We start from the raw sequence: 13703 nt of genomic DNA on the forward strand, positions 1-13703 counted from the left end.
GGGTTTTTAGTTCCCACAGGTACAATCAACAAAGGGAAGGAACAGAAGAGAGTGAGAGACCACACAATTAAAAGAAGAAAAAACTAAGAAGACAAAGAAGAAAAAGAACAAAGGAGAGAATTGAGAGAATGGGAGTGAAAGGGAAATGGATGCAGATAGTAGGAAGAGAATCAGAGAAAAACTAGTGTAGCTGAAAGCCAGACAAGAGAAAATGAGAGATAAACTGTGGGGAAATGAGGGGGAGACTGAGGCCATTTAGATGGAAATCAGAGGTATTGCCTTTTATCATAAGATTCTTTCATCTTCTAAAATACATGTTTGATAATGCATCCGCAAAATGGAGCATCAGAGGAAATGCAATATACATTCTGGACAAAGATTTTGTTTTAGGAGGACTTGGGGAAGTGTATCAGACAAAGAAAGGATGGTGAGGCGAAGAAGAGAGGGAATGTGGACAAACACATTATTCAGCTTGTCAGTCACAGGCTATTAAAAATAAAAGAAGTTAGTTTTAGTTAAGCTAAAAGTTATTGCAGACGAGGGAGCGCTTATGATTAATTTCCCTTGCCAAGGTTTTGCCAGGGATTATGCCAACTTCTACACCAATGTCTTCAGCCAGTCTGGAATTCACACTACCTCCAGGGCAAAGCCAAAGCCACCGCTACCTCAGGCTCATTACAATGGTAGAAAGATACCACTAGCTAGCAGGTGGCCAACAAGCTGTTAAATATCACCCCCTGCTGCCAAGATGGCGAAGTTTAAGGACCATATCAGTTTTTAGGCCATTTAGAATAATCAACATATTTTGCATCATAGCTATGTAAATGTACTGTATATGTTCTACTGCAGTGGACCCCCTAGTCCCTAGCAAAAAGGGGAATACTTTATTTTCCCTACAATTCCATCCATAAGTAACTAAATGGACTATTTTGGTCATGGGGTTCTGTAATAAAACATAAATAAAAATTTCTAAAAGCAAAAACCCTATCAGATGGGAGACCTTGGAACAAAATCTTATCAAATTGGGGGTCTGTGGTCTAATTTGTGTCAGTTTAGGGGTCCTTGACGTGAAAACGTTTGGGAATCACTGTTCTACTGTTCAATGCAGCCACTGATTTATATCCACTTCTGTATTTATGAAAATCAACGAGCAGACTCAAGAAATATTGACAAAAAACAACAGAAATAAATGAATACAGACTTGAAGTTTACTATGATGGAATGCACAAATCAAGTGTCAAGAGTCTGCTAATTGAGTTTGTTCAAAAAAAGAAAGAAACCAATTGCTAAAACGTACAGTATATAGATAGAGTCTAGATACGTAGTTACGGAGCTAAAACTTGCAAGCACACCATTATGGTCTTTTAATGCAGCCCAACAGCACACACACAGTGCCCTGTAGCAGAGGCACAGATGCTAAGCATGGGTGGCCCCAGGGGAAGTAAAAGCACTTGGCAGTGTTAGAGTGTGTTCACACATGGCCAGTTTATTCAGACTGTAAAGCTGTTTTAGCTTAGCTTTGCTCAGATGTCTTCATCAAACAGAACCACAGATCGCTTCATAAGGAATAAGAAAGAAATGACTACCATCAAGAGGATGCAACCCTTTCTGAAGTGTAGAAATGCACGAGAAGCTCTATATTGGCTCCCAATAATCGCCAGTGACTTATCCTTGGAAAAGCAAGCATAAAACAATGAAACAAAGGCAACCTCTTGCCTTGGACCAAAGCTCATGTGTAGCCATTTCTTTATGCATACTTAACTAGTATCATGAACCCCAAATACTAGGGTTGGCTGGTTGGTTACCGAACCCCGTACTTTTACCGGTACCGACCGAATCACGTCGGTACTACTAAGTATTGGTTCACGTAAAATCAAACGGTGCCTAATTTCGATACCTGAGAGTAAGCGCAAGCTTATCTGTCCTCTCTGCATGTTGACAGAGAGCAGAGGTCCGACACACACACACACACACACGCACACACCCAGAGGTGCGGACGAAGAAAACCACGTCGGCTCTGCAGTTTTGTTGAAGTCACAGTGAGTCATGGCAATGCCAATAAAGTGGTTTCAAGTGTGGTTACAGTTTTTTCAAAACTTCACGCAGACAGCGTTTGCTGCGATATGATATTAATGGAGAGCTGAAAACGGTCGCAGTGCTGTTGACATTACACTTCCTCTGAGCAGGCACAACGGTGGTTTCTGTGCCCTGGGGACTGACTGACAGGCTGAGGTTGCAAGGCAAGGCACCTTTATTTCTATAGCTCCTTTCAGCAACAAGGCAATATTATTTTTGTTTTTGTTTAATTTCTGTCAGTGTAAAATATTCTAAATAAATAACCTAATGTTCTAAGTAAATAGGTTTGGAATTATTTTTACAACTGAAATATTTTTAATAAATTACAGAGGGAAAGTACCGAAAAAAGTACCGTTGGGTACCGGAACCGAATTCCAGGTACCGGTAGTGGTATTGGTTCAGATGCGAAAGGTACCTAACCCTACCAAATACCCAACTGCATAAGTCTAAACAGACTAAATACAAAAATGCAACACAGTGGACATGTTTCCACCCTGTCTAAGAACAATAGAAACCATTTATATGAGTTAGTGCAAGTGAAAAGTGGAGCTGTTGCCGTGGTAAAGAAGGTAGGTACTTTAGCTCTGGGTAACGAGCAGAATGTCTCATACAGAGCATAAAAAACACTAAAATTCCTGCACCTTGAGGGCACCGCTCTTCACCACGTTCAGTGCAAGTGAGAGAGGCATGAATTGTTTTCCCATTTTTGAACCGCTAAAACTTTCTTGCTTCAGGGGTAGGAGAGGAGACAATTCATGGTGATTAAAAATAACTTCGCAGATGGCAAGAAAGCAATTACATGTGCTGTAATCACGCTTGTGTGAATGAGAATCAGATGGCAACAGGGGACACTATCACCACTCACTGACCTCCAATACAGGTTCTTCATTCGTGTTGTGTATCTATCACTCATACAGTATGTGTGTAGGTCACTAAAGAGTTATTTCTGCAAAGCAGCAGCAGTGAGGTTTGTTGTCAGTGATGTGAGAGGGCAGATTACCACACATAGGGCTGGAGCTGCTGGCTACAGCATTTTTGCCATTGCTCAGTGGCGGCTCGAGAGGAATTATTGGCCAACACGCTCTTTCCCACTGCCTCTGAGCTGGAACAAATGCTGCAAGCATCAGACAACTGGACTCTGGGGTGTGTACTGTACATCCAGTACGTTTGGGTAGATTTGTGGGTGAATGTCTCACATGGGAACTGCTCATATGGGTTTACATTGAATGTGTACAGTCAGTAGGTGTATGTACCCGTGCTAGTGCACCTACCTGTATGTAACCATGAGTGTGAGTGCTTAAATGCTTATGTTAATAAGATGGTAGGAGGGTCAGGTGCCCTATGTGAGTTTGATGGTTGGTTTACCAGCACACACATGACACCTCAAGAGTAGCTGAAGCTTGTGGTTGTCTGACTGCCGGCTACAGCCTAGAGTCTGGCAACACAAAGAGTGTCATAATGTCTGGTAGCTTATTTAGCAGCAGCTTCTTTGCCAAGATGTGTAAAGGGCTATTCCACAAAAGACACATCACACACAGAACAGCACTTCGCAAGTAGTGAAAGCGCTGGACTGAGGACAGAGATTAACAGAGTGTTAACTGAAAGTGCAACTAAACTACTTTTGTGACAAATCTCAATGTTAATTCAATTCAATTTGTCTAATTCAATTTAGTGTCAAATCATAACAGACATTATCTCGGGAGACTTTACAGATAGAGTAGGTCTTGACCACACTATAATTTACAAAGACTCAACAATTCATACCAACAGCAAGAATTTGCTCGACAGTGTCGAGGAAAAACCTCCTTTTAACAGGCACAAACCTTGGTGGGCAGCCAGATTTCCTTTTTTGTGATTTTAGCAACCTTTTTGGTGCAAAAGACTCACTGAAGTTTTATGCACTGAACTCCCCAGCGGCCACTGGTCAGTCAAATCATGTGGGCATGACTATGAGGTCTGAAGATGAGTGTTTTTTCCTTCATGTATTCAGCCATGATGGCCCTGTGCTGCAGCTTGCAAAGTGCTGATGAAAGTTAAGTCCTGGTTTTGGTGTGAGTCATTTTAAATAAGACATTGTCATTTGTTCTAATTATTGAGTGAACATTTTACATTTGCTTACTCTGGGAATACTCCGATAGACTGGCTTGGAAACAAATTATGTACAAGCACCTTCACAATTATATGGGTGCCTATTTGACTGCACTAGCCTTGACGTTAATGAGAAGAACAGGCATGTTTAATTAGGCTGAATCACCCGTGAAAAGGTAATAGGGAATACTATGATAAATATTTAGCACATTAAGAGACTGTGAGGCACTGTTGCAAGCCGCCATGAGGCACACTTACACCCTGCCAAAATATCCTTGAACAAAACACTAAATCCCTGCCAGCTGCTCTCTAGCTGACCCTGACCTTTGACCTCCCTGAGCTGGTAACACAGTAACACAAAAACATAAAAACATTCAGCAAAATGGACAAACGTGTGATGGCACAGGGTCATGCAAAAAGCAGTGAAAACTAAGAATGCTCAATGTATAGAACTTTGAATATAGTTTGAGAATCAGAGCACCAATAAAATAAAGCAGGTACATGAAGTATTTGCCATATTTACCTGGTGTTTTTCTTCTGTGGTGACCCTATTCCACTGTGGCCCGGAGGACTTGCATATCGTGCTGTGAGACTGCATAGAGAGCAGAGAAGATGACAGACAAGACAGTTAGAGGAATGAGGACAGCGTCTTGCTGGAATTTTCTTAATCCATGCCTTAATGTAATAATGTGCGTGAGAGGAGACATTCAGATAGATGCAGAGAGAGAAGGAGAGATAACCAGGGAGAGGAAAAAAGAAGCACATAGTACATGATGTTCTGTATCATGCCAGTGTTACATTTATTTTTTTCACATGATGGATCACACGTTTATTACCACACGCGTATGACTAAGCCAATAACATCTCTCAATCCATTTATAGGGCCAGCTGACATAAAACAGCCCGAAAAACTTTCATAATCAATTTCGCGGTGGCATCGTTTGAAGAAAACCCCAAGACACACAACACACGAGGCAGAGGCGAAGGAAATGCCCACAGCACCAGTCACAGTTTATAACCCAACACTCACTGTTAGTCATCCACGGAGACGGGAATTAAACACGGGCTGCCCCTACATTCGTGTTTGACAGGAAGTAGATACTTGTAGAGTGCTTAATGAACAAAGAGATGCCTTTAATCATCATGCGTACACCCTGTAAACAATGAAAAGTCGAAGGCCAGGTGGCAGGGCTGTTGTTTATTCCTGTGTGTAAATGTTCTGACTGTGTAATGTCCTGTGTGAACTGTATGACTGGCAAACCATGTGAGTGTTTCTCACAAACTCTTAAACTGAGTGAACAGAGACTGTATGCAAAGCCCCTTTATCAACTATACATATCTTCTTTTTAAAGTAGTAGACTAAATGCCTGGGGGAAATATTGTTTGTGGCTCTCTTTATTGCTAAACAAGCAAGTGAAACCCCACTCAAAGCAACACTTTGAAGTTCAGGCTAACTGTGCATCAGCTAGCATACATTTAGCATTAAACAAGTGGCCTTTTTTACCATCTTTTCTTTTTCTTTTCTTTTTTTACACTTTTCTAACAAAGAAAACTACAAAAACTACATTTTTTCAAGCACATTTTGGACAAAACCACACACAAACAGAGAAAAATATAAGTGTTGAAAATGTAACCAAGATATATTGCAGGCAGTGTTGTGGCAGGCTTAGCTAGGGTGCTAGCATTATTAGCTTGACAGAATCGGTTTTGACAGAAATGGGAACAATTGTACATTTAGGAAAATACTGAAAATGACCACAGGAAAATGGTTGCTAACAAAGACTGTGGAAGTAGATAGTGTAAACTCACCTGGAGATTTTACAGTTTGGTCACAGTAACTCCTCGACATAAGAGTTTTTAAAATTAAAGAACCAAACAAAATGCTGACTCTACTTCCCAGCTAGCATAATAGAGCACCAAATAACTAGAGTTAGACTAAGTTAGACATGCTAGCATCTAACAAAGCCCCCTTTCAGTTTTGAATACTGCAAGCAATTTTTTCTTGACCGTTACACATTACAAATATATCAGTCTAGAGAGAATACCAGCTAATTGCAGACCTGTATTCATACCTTCCACAGGCTGACCAGTGATAGAAACTTGAGTTGTCCAATTAGTTCCTTTTGAGCAGGGAGTTAGCAACGTTAGTTATCTCAATAGCTGTCAGAGCAGTTAAACTATGCTTCAGCTGGAGGACAGAGGAAGTAACAAACACCAGCAGTCTGTTTAGACGTCCTTCTTTTCTAAAAACGAGGAACAACTTGTTCTCTGTTTTGTGATTGTGGGCTGATGGTGATGGTTTGGCGTTGGTGAGTGAAAGTGGACAGAGACAATAAACTACCTATACTGGGTGGCTGTGTGACGCACTGCAGTCACCACATCTCATTTTGTGCTCTGTCTGCTTTTGGTGTGCAGTTCTCAACTTTGCATGAAACTGAATATAAATAAATGCTAAAGCCTTTTACATTTTAGCATTTATATTGATGAATTAAATTAAAGTGGATAAAAAAGACATTACTAGAGAACCAACAGTAATATATTATACTTTGAGTAGAAACCAGAAGGAAGAAACAAATAGAAAATATATTAATTTCTATATTGAAGTAATTACACACTCCACATATACCATGACAATTTGGTAATATAAGGAATAGGGTTCATTACAAGTACTGGCCATGACTTTTATGAAAAAAATCTGTTGCTGATGAATATTTTGGAAGCCACTTCTCCATGCATCATTTCCTCACATGCGAAAGTCCAACAAAAGGAGGACCGGTTACAAAGGTTCCAAGGGCTTTTTGAGGTGATTTTCAGTCAACATCTCGAATAAATTTCATCATTCTGTGGAATCAAATCAGCCGTCACAGAGCGACAATGTGATATTTAATGCTTTGTTAAGTGAGGTCGAGCTGTGAAAGACAAGGATCTTTCAAGCTGGTGAGCAACATTTTAATTAGCTGTCTCAAAAGTGTCCATTCTCTGTAACACACACATTTAACTTTCCTTGTCTGCCTCTCACACATACTGCGGATGCGCGCACACACACACACACACACGCATGCACGCACGCACGCACACACACACACACACACACACACACACACACACAGTCTTTCTCTATTTACACCTCTCCCTCTGGACAATTCACCTCACTTTTAAACCACCTGTGATAAATTGCCAAGTCATTGTACATTTCTAATTGACCTTCCAGGTTTTCATGATGCGGCGTTATGCTAATGAGCTCCGGGGCACACAGCAGAACAGAGGGGGAAACAAGTTCAGGGCAGTTTCCCATTATAGTGGCGAGCACCTTCGTATCATGTTCTTAATAAACTATATGATACCTGACACGTCAGTTAAGGATGTCTGGCAACTGTTCTTCTTTTTCCAATGCAAACACACACACACACACACACACACACACACACTCGCACACACACACACACCCACACACACACACACACACACACGCCACATTTCATCTCCCAGTAGTATGTTTTGTGGTCTATTAAATACCCTAAATGGCACTTAGCACACAGACAGGACAAGCTCAGACAGAGATTAATGGAGCTTTTCGCACTCCAAAATGCGTTTTCAGCTTTTTTTGTAAAAAGGGTCCAGTTTAAATCACATTTCTCTCTAAGTAAAGCTTTTGTGCTTTTGCTTTCTTTCTGTCTTCTTTGTATTCACAGTGGGAGTGTGGTGCAGGGCTATTAGCAAGGAGAAAGAAGGGTTATCTTTAAAGGCAACAAAGGCTGCAGAAGTCTGAGAGAAGGTAATGTAAGTGCAGCTTATGGAGGAGCAGCCCACAGTTGTATATGACAGTAAAAAAAGAGGGGTGCTGTGGTGCATTTTTCCACCACAAGACCCATCCTGACCCCCGCCCCCCACCTCCAGCTTTATAAAATGCAATGAAACATGAAGGCAATGGGATAGAGTCCCCAGCCTGGGGTGCATATCCAACCCACAGCATTTAAGATCTTTCCAATGTGGAAAAAGAGACACCAGAACACAGGAGGAGGGCAGGATCTAGGACTGGGGTACAGTCTATCACTTTTGATCCAGTACAACATACATCAACAGAGTCTCTGTTTAATAGTCCATGACACTGTGGCGCACATGCAAGTGATATTGAATGCCTTCACTGTCCCATTAAAAATAAGTAATATCAGTTTCAGCCTGATTGTAGCCACAGCCCTGAGGGCAGACACAAACTGATGTATAAGATCCAAAATGGCGTGTGCTCAGGCATTCAGGCCAACATGATGACAGCAGGTAATGAGATGTCATCCGACCTTCCCTTTCAAAGCCCAATAATCAGCTCCTTCTCAGCTCCTTCTGGCATTGTTGCTTGGATGCCGACTCACACACAAAGTCACGCATCCATTCAAGCATGTGGCACAGTCAACTCAATATCTGCTGAGCACTGATGCTTGTTATGTGGCAACATGTTGCACTTAGCATCTACAAGTAGCTGCTGGAAATTGGTCTTGCAGCAGTTGAAGCTCTTGCATTCACCTTGCACCTATCATGTATTACCAATACACCAACAAGTCCTCCAACCATAACAACACAAAAAGGGTCATTTGGGGTGCTGGCCGAAGGGGTTTGGATGCCAAAAAAATTAACCATTACGGGTTATGCTAAAAAAGAACGGCCGCACTTGAAGGCTGCTGTCATAGAGAGGGACAGACATGATGGCGACGCTTTATAATAACCATCACTAATAAATGGTAAATTGATAGTCAATTAAACTTAAGTTAGTTACTTTACTGTTAACAATCAAATAATAATTAATAATGTTATAATGTAATAATGTATGTGATCTTAACAGTTTATTGCACACATCATAATATTTGACATATTAAATAATTGATTAAGATTACCAAATGATTTGTAAACCGTTGAGAAATCCTTCATATTGTCATTTTTTAAAAGTTACAGATATTGTCAGATACAGCCGCCCACTCCAGTTTTGACTTTTAAGTCGAAACGCTTCTGGTGTTCCGAGTACTTGGTTAAGAGAAACATTGACTGTTAGTAAGAGATCGAAAGCAAACAGCGATGACTTTAGTGTCAAATTGAGATGATTGAGCCCAACAATTCGCCCAGACGTTTCCCTATAAGGTTTTGAGGTGCTATGACAGCAACACGCCACTACCAACTTGATTCTCAGAGACAACAGTAATTATTTCAACAGCTACAAGAGGTCCCATGTTTTAAAATCAAGAACATAGGCCATTTTTGTAGAACGAATGTCATTAGAACATTATTTAGTATACAGTAGGAAATTAAGTTATAACTTTACTATAGACCTTCCATTGTGTCCTGAATAAAGTCATTATTATTATTATTATTATTATTATTATTATTATTATTATAAGTATTGCAATACAAACACATTTTTAAAACATATCAAGCAGATAGTTACCAAACTAAACTCAAAAAGAGAGTACAATTGTTTTTGTTTTTTCAAATAGATAGAACATACGTACAGAATTAGTTTGACATACAAACATGCAGTACAATGGGCTGCATTTGTGTAGAACTGCACTCATCACACTGTTGGCAAGACTAATTGACTTCAACTAAAACATCTCACTGACAGTATCCCATGACCACGATCAAGAAATTATTCATACGCATAGCTACAGTATGTATTAACAACCTATGGCAAAAAGCTTAATGCAAATCCATGCTGTATGACAGTCTAGATTAACAAACAGGACAAGTGGAACCAAACCATTTACCAGTTCATGATGCCACTGACACTAATCCATCCTCCTCATATCAGCATGGGTTTTCCAGAAAGGTCCAAACTCTGTTGCCTTGATGCTACAGCACACATACCGCACAAGCTAAAACTGTACCTAGCAGATGAGTACACACACACACACACACACACACCGCACAAGCTAAAACTGTACCTAGCACTAGAATACATACACACCGCACAAGCTAAAACTGTACCTAGGAGACGAGTCAGGCTTGGCCAGGCTGTTGGCTCTCCCATAAGGCAAACGGCTCTTCCTGTCGCGAGACACGGCGGTGGGCAGGCGTGAGGAGCGCCAGACCAGGGGGTCAACTTGTTCGCCCCGGGACATGGTGATTTAAAGAGGGAGGGTTTGCTGTGCCCTGCCAGGCCTGGGCCCCCTGCCTTCTAGAGCACTGAAAACCTCCCGTGGCTCCGGGCTGTCGTGATCTGTCCAATGGGGAGTTCCCCTCGGACACAAACACACAGTCACACACACAGTCACACACATCCCATCCCCTTGCCCCAGAGACACCAGTCAGGCCAGCAGGTGCTGTCTATAGAAAGCTCCCCATATCACAACTGTAGATGTGCAGTGGGCCAAATGTGTTAGAGTGTGTTGGAGCATGTGTGTCTCTGACTGTGTAAATCTGTGAGACAGATAATTTGATAATTTAAAAGGCTCTGCATTTTTAATTCAAAACATCCATTCTTCTGGCTTATCTTATATTTTATGAAGTTACTCAGACATGCTAAATCTTCAGGGTTGGCTAGGGCTTACAGCAATTCATCACTTTGGAAAATTAGAATTCGAAACGATTTTTTTTATGAATACACTTAATTACATTTCAATGTTTCCAGTGGTGGGTGAAAAGGAAGAGGAGTCTGCACACCAGCCAGGCATGAAGTATCGAACAAAAGGAACATCACAAATCCATTTGAAGTTGGCATTGTACGGTATGAAAAGTGCAGGAACTTAAATCAGACATATACAGTATCAGGCATACAGTAATATCAGTTTGTGATGTAGTTAGAACTTACTTTACGTCCAGTGGATTATTTAGATAAACTCAACTCTACACAGTCTGGGTGAGACAAGCACCATTCATTATGCTGCAGCTAGTATAAAACATGTTTCAACGGCTGCATCATTCCATCAAATTGAAATATTCAAGCTGTCCCTCATTTTATACCCATTTACCCAAACATCAGCCTGAGTTGAAATAAAGTTCCGTGGGTTTAAATGATGTTTGACTGTACAGCATGACTGACATATCAGTCAGTCAGGTGGATTTTTTTTCTTTTACAAATTTTAAAAGCGCACCAGTAACACTGCAGCGCTTTCCATTAAAACCTTATTAAAAAAACAAGTGGACATAATTTTGAACTGCACTTTGGTAGCAGCAGCATGGCATGCAACACTCATGATCATCTGGCTTATTCTGCCTCCACCACACACACACACACACACACTCCGGTAGTGTTGGACTGTCTGATTCACACTTAACTTAAAGGGTCATTTGGTTTTTTTACAACTTGGACCCAATTTCCCACGCATTTGTGTCTAAATTACTAGTGTTGAACAAAAATCTTTGAAATTTGTCTAGTATTAAACGATAACGCTGTAACTGGCAGCCACAAAACGGGCTGCAATGTAATAATATAGGCAAGATGCACATTGTGAATTTCTGCCCACTTACAACAATAATCTGAGCATGTCAGTGGCAAAACAAGCACCTTTAGTGGACCTAAATTGAAGGTGCGCAATCGCCCAATAATGTTACAGTGTAGGTTGTTCTGCTGCTGCCGACCGCAGCATTCTTGCTTCATACTGGACCAATTTTTAAAGACTGTTGTTCCCATCAGTCACTTAGACACAAACACATAAGAAAATAGGGTCCAGGTTGGAAAAAAAAGGGACGTTACCCTTTAAGGTCTAATAGGCCAAATGATTCTCTCATGACTGTTCTTCACATATGTGTGATGCTATACAAGCAACATTTTGTCATCCTTTTCCTGATTTCTCTACCCTTCTCTACACCTTTCCAGACTTTCTTGAGCCACACAGCAAGAGAATAGCAGTTGAATGGCCCAGACGTCTCCCACCCCCCAAAAAAAACTCAAAGATTAATGGCTTACTTTATCACTGGCAGACATGGAGTGATCCTCTGACCTCGACTGAGGCCATCAACTTTCAAACGTGATTAACTCATCAGCCCAGGGCAGTGAGACATTACTGGGGCCATGGACAGAGAGGGCAGATGGTCTTTTTGGAAATTAACTGAGCCACTTGGTCTTTATAGAAGACCTTCAGCCATGAATTTATAGGTTCTCCTTCTTATTGGGGGAGAGCCCTCAAATATGTCATGAAAAAAATAATACCTCAAATATCAACCAACCAACTTGTTATCAGACACTTCCTTGTATTTTATGAGGATGAACTTATGTAATGGCTTTATCAGTATGTGTGTGTGTGTGTGTGTGTGTGTGTGTGTGTGTGTGTGTATTGGTTTGGCTGGACTAATGCAGCAGTGTTTCTTCATACTTCACTGTTCGGTGTGTATGTGTGTGAGAGCGTTCTCCACCTGTTGTGGGGGCGGTTGGGGGAGGCAGGAGTGTGGGAATGGGAGGCAGCTGTGCCCCTGATAACCCCCCCCCACACACACACACATACACACACCGATCGCTACCACCTCCGAACCTCCGAACTCGGGGCTAAAGCGCTCGACGATATCATCTTACTCCTATGGCCTCTCGCCAAGTGCTAACACTAATTGCTCTTATTGCACTGATTCTACGCACGCACATGCACACAGATAAACACACACACACACACACACACACACACACACACAGTGTATGTGTCATCTATATACCTAGATACCTATACCTATCTAGATACAATGGATTCTCTGTTATCAGTTAACGTATTGGCCATCACAAAGAGAATTGACTTATTCCTGTATGTGACTTATTAGGCGTAGGAAGAGAGACAGAGAGACATGAGTATAAATAAAGTGAAAACTGAAAGAGAGACTTAAGTAGAAATAGCATGAGGAGGAAAGAGTTGGTCATCTATGTGTGTGTGTGTGTGTGTGTGTGTGTGTGTGTGTGTGTGTGTGTGTGTGTGTGTGTGTGTGTGTGTGTGTGTGTGTTATTTAATGTCCCCATATGTCGTGGAGCAAGAGAAGACAGGTTAGAGAGGGACACAAAGCTTTTAGCGGATGTACAGCCAGAACAAGAATCAGGCTAGTAGCACGCACGCACGCACACACACACACACACACACACACACACACACACACACACACACACACACACACACAAACAGTACAGTGCAGTAACTTGATCTGGTCAAGGGGAATGCTGCTCATGTGTGGCATGTCAGGCCTTCCTTTAGATGCTCGTCTTAGGCCTGCTCTGTCTATTTACATCACAGCCAGTCAGGCCTCCTTTGCTTTTACTGCCTTTTACTGCTTAGCTGCCTGTATGCCAATACTGTACAATGCATGTCTTAATATTAAGTACCTCATAAACCTCTTCATATTGTAAACCTATAACTGCTAAACTAAGGACAACTCACCATCCCTTAAAAAGGAGCTCTGCACAGATTGAGCGTTGCACTTCTGTAAAATTGTCGGACTCAAGGTGGACTGTTGAAGAATCGATGCAGCAGAACCAGAGTTGTCTTTTCTATTCCACGCATTCTTCTACTTTGTCAAAACCTGGCATCCACATTACCCACATTGCAACTCGACCACTGGTGGATTTTGTCGCCTTCAGACAG

General features: G+C 41.4%; 1 protein-coding gene across 8 annotated transcripts in view; it reads right to left on the reverse strand.

Moving 5' to 3' along the window:
• The window catches only part of nav3 (neuron navigator 3), a 221088-nt gene that overhangs the window by 109898 nt on the left and 97487 nt on the right, over positions 1-13703 (reverse strand). For all 8 annotated transcript variants that reach the window (XM_035996053.1, XM_035996057.1, XM_035996055.1 and 5 more), the window contains exon 6: positions 4688-4756. In XM_035996053.1, coding sequence (XP_035851946.1) covers positions 4688-4756 — 69 coding nt within the window. The remainder of the gene's footprint in view (positions 1-4687; positions 4757-13703) is intronic.

Source organism: Sander lucioperca, chromosome 20 (assembly GCF_008315115.2).
Source record: "Sander lucioperca isolate FBNREF2018 chromosome 20, SLUC_FBN_1.2, whole genome shotgun sequence".
Classification (NCBI taxonomy): Eukaryota; Metazoa; Chordata; class Actinopteri; order Perciformes; family Percidae; genus Sander; species Sander lucioperca.